This window comes from Anguilla anguilla, chromosome 1, assembly GCF_013347855.1.
Source record: "Anguilla anguilla isolate fAngAng1 chromosome 1, fAngAng1.pri, whole genome shotgun sequence".
Classification (NCBI taxonomy): domain Eukaryota; kingdom Metazoa; phylum Chordata; class Actinopteri; order Anguilliformes; family Anguillidae; genus Anguilla; species Anguilla anguilla.
Window position 1 is genome coordinate 22,708,994 of NC_049201.1, and position 15,226 is coordinate 22,724,219.

At 44.6% G+C, this 15,226-nt stretch overlaps 1 protein-coding gene across 4 annotated transcripts in view; it reads left to right on the plus strand.

Annotated features, from left to right (window-relative positions):
- asap2a (ArfGAP with SH3 domain, ankyrin repeat and PH domain 2a) overlaps positions 1–15,226 on the plus strand; it is a 62,247-nt gene that overhangs the window by 31,478 nt on the left and 15,543 nt on the right. The window contains exons 3-14 of one of the 4 annotated variants that reach the window (XM_035382492.1): positions 585–730; positions 1,398–1,472; positions 6,964–7,013; positions 9,246–9,375; positions 9,673–9,758; positions 9,843–9,918; positions 10,467–10,553; positions 11,208–11,216; positions 11,733–11,842; positions 12,103–12,172; positions 13,577–13,664; positions 15,070–15,118. In XM_035382492.1, coding sequence (XP_035238383.1) covers positions 585–730; positions 1,398–1,472; positions 6,964–7,013; positions 9,246–9,375; positions 9,673–9,758; positions 9,843–9,918; positions 10,467–10,553; positions 11,208–11,216; positions 11,733–11,842; positions 12,103–12,172; positions 13,577–13,664; positions 15,070–15,118 — 976 coding nt within the window. The remainder of the gene's footprint in view (positions 1–584; positions 731–1,397; positions 1,473–6,963; positions 7,014–9,245; positions 9,376–9,672; positions 9,759–9,842; positions 9,919–10,466; positions 10,554–11,207; positions 11,217–11,732; positions 11,843–12,102; positions 12,173–13,576; positions 13,665–15,069; positions 15,119–15,226) is intronic. The other 3 variants (XM_035382501.1, XM_035382510.1, XM_035382517.1) reach the window with 3 other exon arrangements.

A 15,226-nucleotide genomic window follows, 5' to 3' on the forward strand; every position in this document is an offset into this window, starting at 1 on the left:
GAGAGCCGTGGCTAACGGTAACGTAATCCAAGCAATGCTTATGCTACTGTTAGGCTCCTTTGTTCAACCTCTTATCTGCGGATCATTGTGTATGTGAACATCTGAGAAAGAAGGGTCGGAGAGAAGCCCAGTGCTGTGTGGTGGCATTCAAACGTCCGTCTGTAAAGCCCTGTAATAGAGTAGTGTCGAGGCTTCTCTGGAGATTTTTTGTTATAGAGCAGGGTTGTCTGTGTACAGCGCTGTAATGCTAGAAGTGGTGTTCAGATCTCTCTCTCTTAAACTCTGTAATACTGGGAACTGTGTTCAGGTCTGTCTCTCAGTCGAGCTCGGTAATAGGCGGCTTTTCCGGGTTGGGTTTCTCTTCTGTGTGAGGAAACCCAAGTGCTGCGTCCTCCTGTTTTGCATGTGAAATATTTCTGTGTGCTGAAACCCTGGCTTCCTCCTATCACAGGGGAAAAGCAGTATGTAATCTCTCTGTGTGTGAACAAGATGCATGTGGCTGTACATAGGGACTGTGTGTGCGTTTGTGTTTGTGTATGTGGGTGTGTGTACATAGCAGTGATGACCCGTGTGTTCTGTTCCAGCGCACGTGGAGAACGAGGAGCAGTACACCCAGGCACTGGAGAAGTTTGGGGAGAACTGCGTCTACAGGGATGACCCCGACCTGGGCTCCGCCTTCCTCAAGTTCTCTGTCTTCACTAAAGAGCTCACAGCCCTCTTCAAGAACCTGGTGAGGCCAGCGTGCCATTGCACCTGCATGAAAATGAACTGAATTTCAATTCATGAACTGAAAAATGGTCATAATGTGCTCAGTTAAATCTATTTCAGATAATTTCTGGGAATTGACTGATTTGAAATGGAATTGACTCCAACTCTGGTAGAGACCATCTAACATATCGCCATTTATGGGCTTTGGAAGCAGTAAAATGGAGGAACGAAAGAGGACCAAAAATAATATTATAACTTCTTTTTAGCTGATTGTGTCAATCTGGAATTCATGACCATTAAACCAACAATGGTAATGTGTTTGCCCTGTGGGTCTCTGGCTCTAGTAGTAATGGCAGCGTGCTAAGACAAAGCAAATCTGCTATTTTTACATTAAAGAGGTTTATAATGCTTTGTTTGCATACATGACGTTGTTTCATACCTGACTATTTATACATACGTACATATACTGTATATCCATATAGCCACCAGTATTTTCACAGGAACTAAGTAATTATATCACAGTGTTGTTGCAGTTTGTCAAGCTTTTTTATTCATTTACATACAATATATTTTTACGTGTAATATAAAATAATTTCAGTTTATAGATTGGATTGATTCAAATTGGTTTATTTCTCGGCTGTGCCGGTCCTATTTTAATGATGGTTTAAACCGCCCTCTTCTGCATTCAGTTTCAGAATATGAACAACATCATCACCTTCCCGCTCGATAGCCTGCTGAAAGGGGATCTGAAGGGAGTCAAAGGGGTGAGTTATGTGCTTATATCCGCTTGCGTCGGTCAGCTCCACCGAGCGTGTCCTCAGCGACTTCCTCTCTGAGCCGCTCCCACACTGTGGTGTCTTTGACCAGAGCTTCTCTCAGAACGTCATTCTAAAACGGTTCAGTTAAGTGCAGGCGCTATGTGCAGTGATGATCCAAGATAGGTACGCCCATAGCCTTGTTGGGCTTGCAGGTTTAAATCCTAGGTGTGGCACTCTCCTGATACCTTTGGGATTTACCTCAATGTTCTTCCGTAAATAAACAGAAAACAGTGTCTGTTAATAAATTAACGTGTAACGGCAGAACCACCATTAAACCCTGTTTTACCAGAGTCCTTGTGTCTACAGTCCTGTCCTTAATCCCTGACTTCAGGGCCCCCCCCCCCCCCCAACTTCATCTTCAGACTCCATGATGGACTCGGTGAGGGGTCAGGTGGTGTACTTTTGGGTGATTTGTATAGAAATTAAACTTAAGGGAGTACCGGCCATGCTCATGGAAAAACGCCTGTCATTGAGTCACTAACAGTTAGTCACTAACTGTAATCACTAAAAAGATTATTGCTACTGCCTGTCAATGATCAGTAATTTTTTGTTTAGGAAGTAAAAACATTGATATTATCAGGTGTATAACCGTAACGGGCGGTTTGTATTATTTCTCAGTATTTCGTCAGGTGCTTGTGCAGTAGTGCTGATAGGAACTTCTGGTATCTGCTTAAGGATTCTGCAACCATTAAGCCAAAGAGACTGAGGGAGAGGGAGCAGTATCTCATACATTATTCAATACACAAGGTGCATTTTATTTGCAATCCATACAGAGTGTGTTTTTCCCCATGATTTATACAGTACTTGGCATCTGTTCTGACCGCAGAATCCCCGTCTGTTTTGTTAGTAATTTAACAATGAATATTAAGCAATATACAAACCCAAAAACCTGTTTGACTTAATTTCCCCATAATTAGCTGAGTCATAATCTGGGTTGGAATTGTATCTGGACATGGTCTGCTTGGATCTGAATGGGTCTGGTTAGGGGGCTAGGGATTGCGATGGAATAAACATAAGCAGAAATGGGGCATCTGTCTTTGGATCAGTGTTAGCATTGCTCCCCCGCTACCCAAACAGTAGTCACTACTGAACTGTGACTGCTGCCCTGTCCCAAGGGGTGCGGGGGGCGGGCGGGGGGACGGGCGGGTCCTCTACTGAACAGACATGGAGCAGGGCCAGAGGATTTACACACAGACATGGCGATGATGTCATGGTCGAAGCACGGACTCGCTGATCCCAATTGTTCATTTCCACAAGCCGCCACCTTAAAGGATTAGGCTATTTCAAGTTATCAGACTGAACTGGCCTTTCAACAGCTGGCTAACCCCTGACACCGGTTCAAAATGAATATGTTCAAGGAAACTGAATGAATTCATGAGCATTGCCTTGAAGGGAATTTGTTTTGCGCAAGAGCCTGAGCATAAGTATAAAGATAAAAACATAAAGCACATCTGATATTTCAACATTCCATGTTATATTGTATAACTCAGACGCTGCTTGATAAATGGAGCTAAATGCACGCATATGTCAAGACTTTGAAGGTGTGGGATATCATGTTCCACTCATTTATTGGTATAAAAGGGCTACAGGGATGGAATGAGTGACTGCAGGCTGTAATGAAGTTACAGATTTTAATAGATGTTTGAGCAGCTCAAGTGCTTATTGTCGTAACTGCCAAGCAACACTGTGGAATATAAGAGGCTCTATTCTACGGCAAAGAATCGCTGATTTTTTTCAAATATGTATGAGGCAGGCTGTAATTAGCATCAGAAAATGCTGGCTAATTGCTATATTGTCCTCTGCACATCCTCACTAATCGCTACATTATCATCTGCCACTCCAGACTAATCGCTACATTGTCACATGCACATCCAGGCTAATCGCTACATTGTCACCTGCACATCCAGACTAATTGCTACACTGTCCTCTGCACATCCAGGCTAATCGCTACATTGTCACCTGCACATCCAGACTAATTGCTACACTGTCCTCTGCACATCCAGACTAATTGCAACATTGTCATCTGCACATCCTGACTAATCACTACATTATCATCTGCCAATCCAGACGAATCACTACATTGTCCTCTGCACATCCATACTAATTGCAACATTGTCCTCTGCACGTGCAGACTAAACGCTACATTGTCCTCTGCACATCCTGGCTAATTGCTACATCATCATCTGCACACCCTGCGTAATTGCTACTTCATCTGTGCTTCCTGGTTTATTATTTTCTGCAAATATGTTGTATGAGAATTATTTCTCTTATGTACTCAGCACACTGTTCTGCACACAACATCAATTTACTGCCTGATTCCATTAATGGGATATGAAGTCATCCGAATAATACTTTGAGAGTTGCCTGAGAATTTAATTTACAACCTTCCGTAAAGCTTAGAGAGCAAACGTTCTCATCGTTATCCTCCAACCCCAGTATTAACGGTGACCTCTAACAAGGTGATGTCAGTTTTTCAGAATGGGGAATATGAGATTTGATTGGTCAGGAAGAGTGTGGCTTTATACATAGGCTGACTGTGGAGCAAGATGTGTTGCCCTGGCAACAAGCTGTAGTTGGTTCAGAGTTTACCTAAAAGCATTCATTTTTCATTAATCCCACTTCCTGACCTGCATATTAGGAGGACACAGAGAGAGCAGTGTGAGCAATAGCCAATCATTTGCCATGGGGGACGCTTTCTGTGTCAGGAAACTACCTCTGACCTGGTTTGTGTCCGTTAGTCAATTATTTAGCACATTATGTATTTTCCTACCGAGTGTTTATGGGTTTTCCATTTTATGCATCTATCCAGCAGGATATTCACTGAAGCCACTTACGCCGCGCTTAATGGTACAACAACCGTGTCCCAGCTAGGATTCATACAGTCAGCCTTCTGGATGCAAGTTCCATGTAATTCATGTACTACTGCTCCTCTGTGTTGCCATGCTTGCTTTGGAAGCTGTCTTTTTTGGGGTTTAATCACCTAGAATAGATCACCCATCACTTAGACTTGGCAGAGGTTACTGGTGAGAAAGCGAGGCTTGATGAACCAATGAATGGGTGGAGCAATCCACATGCTGCCAGTCGCTACTTAGAAGACTTCTCTCTCTATGGCTAGATGAGGTTGATTGAAGTCTGAGTCACTCATAACACACGATGGCTCCACCCATTCTGGTGATTTCAAAGTCTTGTGCTACCATCAGTAGTAATGGCTGGAAACAACTGGAGTGCAGCTAGGACAGCACATTTACCCCCTCTTCAAGTGAAATTCAAGTCTGTCCCATTAGTGTAGATGAGATTGACATTGAGTGAGACGATGGAGAGGGGGTAGGAAGGAAAGAGTGTGTGGAGGTGGGCGGAGAGAGAAAGGGGGATGGTAAAGGAGGGAAAGAGGGAGGGAGAGGTGCGGTGTACAGTGTTGATGTCTCTCGGCGGTGAATGAGTGGACTGTGTGTGAACCCCGCTTGGACGAGCTCCAGCTTTTCTCTCTGAGCTGACCTGGCACTTCCTCCTGCAGCAACAGGACCAGTTACTGCTACATACTGCCACGCCCTTTCTCCCCAATCTCCATCTTTCTCTACCTCTGCCTTTCAGATGAACTCAAAATTTAAAAGCAAAATTCTGTTTATTAGCATGACATATTTTGATGAAATTGTTAAAGCTTTACAAAAGTAAAAGTATATATAATTACATATATTTTATAGTGTTTTGAGTAAACTCTCAATGAAATCAATGTTTCAATTAAAAAATACAGTAAATAGAAATGCAGTTCGGCATGTGGCTAAATGGTAACATTCAGCTGTCAGCCACATTTCTCCATCAGCAACTGTCTGCTTTTTATTTCACTTCATTATTAATACCTCCAGGGCATTTACGGGACATTAAATAAGCACACTAAGGCCTGCTCCTTTCTCCGGGACTTCTGTGCAGTTTGTAAGTGGTGTTATTTTAATGTGACTGACAAGGCAGCACTAAAACCGTAACTCGTGATGTACGTTATTATATTTGGGTCCGTAGAGAGCAGCATCTGAATTACACAGATGGTTTGGCTTGTTAATGTTTCCCGCTTGTTTTTTTCTTAATGACAGTGTAATTGTTGGCATGGTGGTGGAAACAAACGATGCGTAATGTCACAACAAACTGACCAGCTGTTGCATGCCTTGGTCTTCATGGAAAATCAATTTGTATATTTATTAGGTCATTCTTTCTGGTTCAGGTACTCATTAGAGAGTTTATTCAGGTGTACAGTCTTTATCTTAGTATTTTTTCCTCAGATGCTTAAAGTAGATACTGAATTTCCTGGCCAGGGCATGCTAATATTTGAACAAGGAAGATTCTGAACTGTTCACTGTGAATCACCCTCAGATCCATGGTCTTGGCTGTACACATGCAAATTGCATCATGTAATGTCCTCTGTGACTACAGTAATAAGTGGAGCTTTGGATCCAGATGCAGGGACCCAACCCCGCCCCCCCCCCCCCCCCCCGCCCCCGCCCCTGCCTCCCACTGCCTTAACCCAGTGAATGTTTGTGCTGCAGCGATGTCCCTTCTGGCCATCCAGTCAGCGGAGTCAGAACTGCTGTGAGGGGTTCTTTCTGAACGCAGGCTGTTTATTAACTATTGACAGGACTGCAGGATTACAGACACTGACTTTGTTGTTTGTGTGTTTAACTTGTGACGGGTTGTGACGGTGCTGGACTGGGTTGCTTTCCAAGACTGTGCTGAACTTGTCAAACTGCCTGGGGTTTGTTTTACCATCACTAAAAATGAAGGGGCACATGACCACTAAATAAACATGACCACCATTTTCAATATCTAAGCTCTTCTTTGGCCTACTGGTATGCTTTCTGTTGAGTATCCGGTTTTAAGTTTTAAGTCTTAAAATACTTCAGTGGTCTCTTATTTATTGCGTAACCCGGAAAGCTATTCCATGTAGTGAAAGAAGTACTTCAAATCAGCCTGAAATGTACTTCTAACTCTATGTCTTCTATATTCTACCTTTAATTCATTTAAAATGTTGAAAATCTGTCAAAACCCCCCCTTTTGCTGAGCTTAAGTCTCAAATCGTTCCTTTTAACTTCTAAATTTCATACCTGATATCAGTTTAGTTCTCTTTTTCTGTACTTCCTAAAAGCATCTATTTCTTTCATATAATATGGCATCCAGAGCTAGACAAAATCCCTGAATCTGACAAAGTCATTGTGTAACATTAATCTAAACTCCTTTGGTTTATTTTTATGTCCCAGCATCTTTTTAGCCTTTGTTAGTTTTGATACAATGTCTATTTCCTGATAGGGTTGAGTGAACTATTAAACTGAGGTCTAAGTCCTACTCAACCAATGTTTGCCAGTACTCTGTCCATCAATTGCTCTTTAATTGTTCTTTAATCTCATTTACATTGCTGCATACTGACCGCATATCTCTTATCTCATCCTCACAGGATCTGAAAAAGCCGTTTGATAAGGCCTGGAAAGATTACGAGACAAAAGTGTAAGTAATCACTTTATTGTCCTTTATTATAATCGCTGCATTGTGTGTGTCAAAATATTAAAAAATGGTTCACTTCTGTTTTTATTGTATGAAATGTTATGTTTATCTCCATAGCAACCAGCCTTGTTCCCTGTATAAGTCACCTGTATACATCAGTGCTAGATTCAGTTCAAAATTAATTCTTTTTCTTTAATATTTATGTTTTGCTTAATTCTTCATGCCCATTTAAAATAATTACATTTAGGGCCCAGCTGAGCATTAGAGATGGGCGAGTGATGGTTTTGTGAAACCTTAAATGGGTGAAACTATCTGGTATGAAACTGGATCCTCTCTGCTGAACCAATCAGTGTTTTTCTGTGGACAGCTGAATCTTTTGATTGGTTTGACACACCAGTCAGTGATTAACAGTGACCACCCCTTCTTGAAGCCTCAGCTGCCCATTACTGCCTGATTGTCACTTAATGTACTCAGAGAAAGAAAGGGGTTATTTTATTAGGAATGTTTGATTTATGTTTTGAAAACTTTGAGAGTATATTGAGTCTCCTTTCCTGATATAATTATCAATGTGTGATTTGATTTGGTCGCTGTTGAACTTTATGAGCTGGCAAAATGCCTGGGCTTCTCTGAGAAGTGCACTAGAATCAGGTATACAGGTATAAATAGATGACATTGCCTGAGCATTAGACACTTCAGTTTTCTCAGTCTGTGCCTTTGTCCGCCTTTAATTATTACCCTCGTAACTGAGAGAGCGATGCTTCATTAACCATAGAGTGGGGTTCATAGATCGGACCTTGTGCTGTCAATCACTTCACTGGGCTCATGAACAAACCGAAAGATGCTGCCCTCTGTGGCAAAACACTATGATTGGTTCAAACGAGTGTGTCACTGAAAACAGAAGAATGTAACACTTATTTCAGCAATCATGACACCTCACTCTCCCATCTATATTAAATTCTGCACCAGTTTTTTTCTTCAAATACAAGGAGGCATTGCAGGTGATGATCTGCTACAGTTACCATTTTGTGCAATTACAGTCATTGTGGTTTTATCGCATGCAGTGATGTGTGAAATTTTATAGCCTTTTTATATATATTTTACAAGCTGCAAAGGACATTCCTTACTGAAAGGGTAATTCTTTTTCTTTTAAAAAAAAGCTGACGCGGTTGTACGGGCAACCCGCGTTTCTGTGGTTCCTGATAGGCCTACCGTCCGCTGGGTCCCGCCCCGTTTCTTAGGTTCTCGGGTCGCTCGCCCGTTGCCTTTTCGTGACGAGTCATTTGGCATTTACAGACAGAGAGAGACGAAGCACTGCTTTACCTCAGACGCCTCTCCGGCCCCGGCCGCGCTAAACTGGTTAGCCAGCGCTCGGCCGCAGCCGCTTTAGCTCCATTTGGTCCCCGTCTGTCGGCTGGCATGGGCTTAGCGTCGAGCGGCGCTAACGGCGCGCAGATGTCCGCCAATAATCGCGGTGCCCCTGTGTCGCCGGGGACGGCCTCCGTAAATGACGGAATGACTTGCCGGAGGGGGGGATTATTCGCTCGACGTGCGCCCGCGGGATCCGCGTCCCAAATCCTTTTTAATCGAAACAGCGTGGCAGAGCGCCCCCCCCCCCCCCCCTTCGTTGGATGTGACGCCGCGAGTCGTGCGAAGCCCCCCCCTGGGAACGCAGCGCTTGGCCGGAGCTTTGGTTGCCCGTGTTTTTTTTGGGAATGGCCCTGGACGCTTCGTGCGTCTCGATTAAAATCAGAAGGGCTCCTGCAGAAGCCCGGAGGCCGGGGCTGCAGGAACCTGGAGCTTGGTTTTAATGAACCGCCTCACACTGGGTTTACTGTAGCGAACCGCATGAGGGTGTGCAGCTGTGCAGTGGTCCTTCTTGGGTGGGGGTGGGGGATCGGGGTGGGGGATCGGGGGGGGGGGGGGGGTCAGACGGGTGGTGTTGTGCCCTTGCAGGGTATATCAGCCCCTGTAGCATATGGAAAAGAATGCTCCCTGCTGCATGGTTTGGTGCCTGTGTTTTGTGTGTGTGTGGGAGTGTGTGCGTGTGTGTCTGTGTGCATGTGTATGTGTGTGTCTGTGTGTGTGTGTGTGCATGTGTATGTGTGTGTGTGTGTGTGTGTGTGTATAAGTGTGTGTGCGCGTGTGTGTGTGTGCGCGCTTGTGTGTGCATGTGTGTGTGCTCATGTGCGGGTGTTCCAGAGCCCACTTTAACCTCCTGTGCCCTCTAACCCGCAGCACTAAGATTGAGAAGGAGAAGAAGGAGCACGCCCGGCAGCACGGGATGATCCGCACGGAGATCAGCGGGGCTGAAATTGCCGAGGAGATGGAGAAGGAGAGGCGGTTCTTCCAGCTTCAGATGTGCGAGGTCAGAGTTCAGAGGTCACTGCGCACCAGCTTGCCGGGGTTGCCAGATTTCATCCCCACTGCATTCACAGTATTCTAGAGTTGCCAGCTCTATAATAGTATTTCCAAAAGTGCATCATGCTTTAATTTTTTTATGGATATTTGTCTGGTGTTTGTATAATTAGAATTGTAATTAAGATAAGGATAATCAGCAAAACCTATTATGTATATCAGTCAAGTAGCAGAAGTAACAGTAAGAATATCCTTGCTTGTGCAACATGGTAGATTTTCATTGTGGGGAAATTTTGTTTTTTTGCAGTACCTCCTCAAAGTGAACGAAATCAAAGTGAAGAAGGGCGTGGACCTGCTGCAGAACCTCATCAAGTACTTCCACGCTCAGTGCAAGTAGGTCTTCAGATCCCGCTTAAGTGTGTCAGGTGTACTCTGCAAACTTCCGGTATAGAAACGTGATTTCTCTCGTGTCCTTAGCTTCTTCCAGGACGGGCTGAAGGCTGTGGACAACCTCAAGCCCTCAATAGAGAAACTGGCCACAGACTTGCATACGGTGAGACACAGCTCTGTTTGTTCAGCATTATTTGATCCCATCATATGTGGACATTTTCTTCCCCCGTACACTGTCTGTCTTAACAAGTGTTTTAGTCATGTAATGAGACTTAACATCGTTCATTTCTTTCAAATAGAACATTTTAACTTGTTTTAAGTTATTTTTTGCTTGACAAGTGAAATTGTCTCTCCCCATTGGCAAATCTCACCCTTTTGGCAGTGTTTTTGCCTTATTAAGCCAAAAAGTAATAGAAATAAGATTTTAAGTCTAAATATGAGACTAAAGTGCTTGTTAAGATTGACTTATTTTTTGGTTTTTGATACGTTATGTGCACAATAGTGTGCATAATTATAAAGCGTATTTACTCAGGCCCTGTAAGCAAGTGTGTGTGTTTAAAAGGCTAGAGCCCCAAACTCTCCACCCCACCCTCGCCTTGGGGGCCTCTGGAACATGCAGAACCGCCATTTTTGGTGTGTGTCTTGGTGAGCGGGATGTAGAAACCTGCCCCCTGCTCACTCAGCCCCCCCCCCTCCCCCCCCCCTCCCCAGATAAAGCAGGCTCAGGACGAGGAGAGGAAGCAGCTGACCCAGCTGCGAGACGTCCTGAAATCAGCACTGCAGGTGGAGCAGAAAGAGGTAAGAACTGGTCCAGTCAATCAATCTGTCAATCAGTCGGCCAACCAATCAATAATCACTCCTTTAATCCTTGCAGCTCATCAGTCAGTTGACCAGTAATGAACCTGGTACCATTTTGTTTACTACACCTAGAAACTGTAGTCTTATTCCCTCCCCTACTCACTCGCTCACTCGCTCACTCATTCACTCACTCAGTCAGTCACACACATGCTCTTGTTTTCCTATAATTCTTCAACCAGCATGTCACCCTTTTGTTTAGGCTGTAATAATGTTATTTTAGAGCTGTCAGAGAGGAGGACACCCATTTTACTGCGGTATAAGAACCTGCAGGCTAGTCTTTGTGCTCAGTGTCCTTATCATAAATGACACACTTGAGCAAGTGTTACATTAGTCTCTTGTGAGTTTAGTAGTCCCTTAGAAATTTATGAAGTCGTTTCACGACCATAAAGAGAATAGCGCTTTTTCAATTTGACACAGGATATTAAAGACGCATTATTCCAGTGTAAACTACCTTGCAGATAGAGTGAGCGGGAGGGATGTTGGGTCCTGAATTACTGCGTTGTTGTGTAAGAGTGTCTGTTCTGTGCGCCGCAGTTGAAGGTTCTCTGTCTGAACGCTGATCTCTCTTTCCTTCACTGCCTCCTGCGAACCAAGTCTAGGAGAGTAAGTGTGATGTGTGTGTGTGTGTGTGAGTCCGTCCGTCCCCGGCTGTGTCCCTGCGTGCCTATGATTTACCGCCTTCTGTTCCCTGTCTGTTGTGAGCAATGTCATTCACTGAGGATAACGACTTCATTCAATAATTTTAATGTCATTCCCCGAGGAAAACACTATTCCTGACTTTGACTGTAATTCTTAGAGGGTAATGGCCTTGACTCTGATTGTTATGCTCAGATGATGACATGATTCATGACTTTGACTTTTATTCAGTGAGAAAAACACCATTGTAATTTATCACGCTATTGTCTGGTTTTATATTGTCTTGTAAATAAACAGGTGGAAACCTGATTTTTATTCTCCCCTGCATGCTCACACTCCTGTCTCATGCATGAAATTACGTGTGTAGGACATGCACTCTAATGCCAAATGCTTTCACTCTGAGAGAGAGAGAGAGAGAGAGGGAGGGAGGCAAAAGAGAGAGAGAATGAGGCTGTACTTATCTGTCTGTGTCTGCTACTATTGTTGAAGGATTCCCAGGTGCGGCAGAGCGCCACCTACAGCCTGCATCAACCCCAGGGCAACAAAGAGCACGGCACCGAACGCAGCGGCAACCTGTACAAGAAGAGTGACGGGTGAGAGAGTGCACACACGCACACACACACACACACCCCCTCTCTGTGTCTCTCTCTCCCCCTCTCTATCTCTCTCTCTCTCTGTCTTTCTCTCTCTCTCTCTCCCTCACTCTCTGTCTCCCCCCTCCCGGCCTGTCTTTCTCTCCCTCTCCCTCTCTCTCTCTCTCTCTCTCTCTCTCTCTCATGTAGACACACGCATGCATGTATGTGTGTGCGTAAACAGTATTCTGAATACTGTGTCAAACGATGTGTGTCTACAGGCTCAGGAAGGTGTGGCAGAAGAGGAAGTGTTCGGTGAAGAACGGATACCTGACTATCTCTCACGGAACGGTGAGACATGGTTGCCCCTCAGGCGTCTGTTAGTGGCTACACACGCCTAGAGTACACACACACACACACGCACACACTTGCTCGCACTCACTCACACTCACACATTTGCATACTCTCGCTCACTACATGAATGTGTGTGAACTCCTCCCCAATTTACATAAACACCGCCTCATTGGCGGTTCTGTCATGCCCTTGTTAAACTAACAGCAGGCAGCCAGCCTGTTGGAACTCAGAACCAAGCTGTCCGAGGTTCGTTCCAGACAGAAGCCCTCTGTTAAATTTGTTTCCATGTTACTCTTTAGGGAAATGTGCTGCAGTTGAGTCTACCAATGCCCTCAGCCAAGTAACTCCACCTTTTAGTTTGGAATATTATACACCTGTAAAGCTGGAACCAGACTGGTGCATAAAAACACTTTCTTGATGTAGAGGTGGAACCAGGCTGACTCATTATAGCTCTTTTCCACTGTAGAACTGGAACCAGGCTGGCTCATTACAGCTCTTTTCCACTGTAGAACTGGAACCAGGCTGGCTCATTATAGCTCTTTTCCACTGTAGAACTGGAACCAGGCTGGCTCATTATAGCTCTTTTCCACTGTAGAGCTAGGATGCAGCTGGCTCGTTATACCTAGCCCCCCTTTACTGTGAAGTAAAGCATACAGCAGGCTTTACTTTGTTTAACAGCATATATCTCAGATCTCAGACAGGAGCTGCCTCCCATTTCTACTTCTACTCCACCTCATCAGGACAGCTAGCGTTCGCTTAACTGGGCTACTCTCCAGAAGTCAGGCCAGGTCACCGCACCGATCTTCCCAGAGATCCATTTCTTTCTATTAGCGCAGATATACTCCCCTTCATTCCCCATTGTCTGAAAGAGAGGGAAACTGAGAACGAGGGGGGGAGGAGGTAAAGCAATCCCATCTCCATTTAGGCCTTCTAAAATGCCAGCCTGCCTTTCCCGCCTTACTTAAGAATTGGACAGCAGGCTAATCCTCAGATGAAATCATATTGGCCCCTGGATTTATTGATTAGATTAGAGAGCTGGCATTCAAGAAAAAAAAAAAACGTGCTATAGGAGTAAATGTCTTCCTTCACGTTGTCTTAAGCTTTAAGTGCTGAACAAAGAAACAGTCCTGCAGCTTAAGTGCCGCTAGCATTGACTTTTGCCTTGTCCGTGGCACAGAGGTTGTTTATTGGGGAAAGACTCGGTTGATCTCTGCCTTGCAATTAGGAGGATATGACTATAGTTTAATTGAAACTGACAGGTAATAGTGCAGTGCGTGTGGATAGACTCTTGACGTATCACCCAGGGTCCCTCAGAGCATGGCTCTGTTTTATTAAGGCCTTGTTTGCTCCTGTCTGTCTGGTCACATTATTCACACGCCTCTCCGTGCTTCTCTCGCCCAGGCCAACAGACCCCCAGCAAAGCTCAACCTGCTCACCTGTCAGGTGAAGCACAACCCGGAGGAGAAGAAGAGCTTCGACCTGATCTCCCGTACGTTTCGTTCGCCGCGCACTTTTTTTTTCCTCCTGTTCTTCTCCTCTCCTCAGAAGCCCACCTGGGTCCTGAGAGAAACTCCTCCCTCTGGAGCACGTTTTACAGAATCACTGTTTGGTCTAATTTCACGTAACTAGGGGACTTTGAAGGATGTGTGTTTCTCGCTTTCTCTTCCTCTTTTTCTTTCTGTGAGGAAAAGGATGTTTTGGTCCTATAATAACAATGTTCGGCAGTGTTATGGTTGCCTCTGTTCTTGCACACCTGCAATAGTGAATAAAAAATCTTCAGGCATTAGTTCTAGCAATTTTATAAAATCTCTCTTTCCCTCCATCTCCCACTCCCTCCCTGCCTCTCTGATGGAAATGGTGCAGTTGCACAGAGCACTTACAGCATAAGTGTAAAGCGGTTAAGTAATCATTCAGAGGGAACTTCCAGAGCTGTTATTCTGTTTTCCATCCGGGCAGAATTATTGCTTTCACTCACGGTTAACCGATAGCATTCAAGCAATTGAGAGAGGTAGGCAAGCCAATCGGAGCTCATTAAACGTTCATAGCCGTAGACAAGCTATTCAATCCTGTCCATTTCGTTCAATCAGTACTGAGGCTGTAGCTGAGCTGTTGCAAGGCCCTTATGGTTACAGGATGGCACATACGGTATTTGTACCAGTGGCAAGGCGGTGCATCGAATAAAGGCTAGCTAGGGTGGTGCGTTGGGTAACCTGGCCAACCTGGATGGGAGGTGTTTTTATGATGCAATGATTAAGGAGCTTGATCAGAAGGCTGCAGGTTTAATTGCCTGGTAGGCAGTAGGATAGTAACAATGTTTGTAGCTGACAAAGGGGGTACAACAGCCATTTCTGTAAAATGGTGAAACATATACACATGTAAATACTTAGTAATAAAAGCGGATTGTCAGTATTTTGGCTAATACATCTTTTGATCTCCAATCCAAATGCCTTAAGTATATAGCAAAGAAATTTCACTCTGCCGTTCCCATTCTTTTGGAGGGCACCGTATTTCAAAGCAAGGAGGGTTCATTTAAAAATTTTATGAGAGTCATATTTAAAATGTTAATCTGTTTGAGTTTGTTTTAAAGACGTTCCACGGCTAAATTGATTAAATCGGTGTCCTTTCGCGATTTCACTAACATTTCTTTAACTTTTCACGTGTGGTTTGTTTATTGCAGTCCTGCTCGGTGGCCTTTTATGAAAGAGCCATTCATACTGCCCATGAGGAGCGCTCATGTGATTCCTACGCATGAAATTCCTCCTTTCATTGAAAGAGCCATTGCTTTTCTCCGGTCCTCTGGTCTCTGTGAAAGACTCCTCTTTCTCCCGGTTCTCACAGACGGCCAGGGTTCTCACAGGTGTCACAGGTGTGTTCTCTCCTTCTCTCTCGAACAGACGACAGGACGTATCACTTTCAAGCCGAGGACGAGCCGGAGTGTCAAATGTAAGTCAGTATGTCCTCCAGTGGAACGCCTCCCTACTCCTCCTCCTCCTCATGCCCCAATACCTGCTCCCTCTGCTTTAACCCCTGCCTAAACTCCAGGCCATGCTC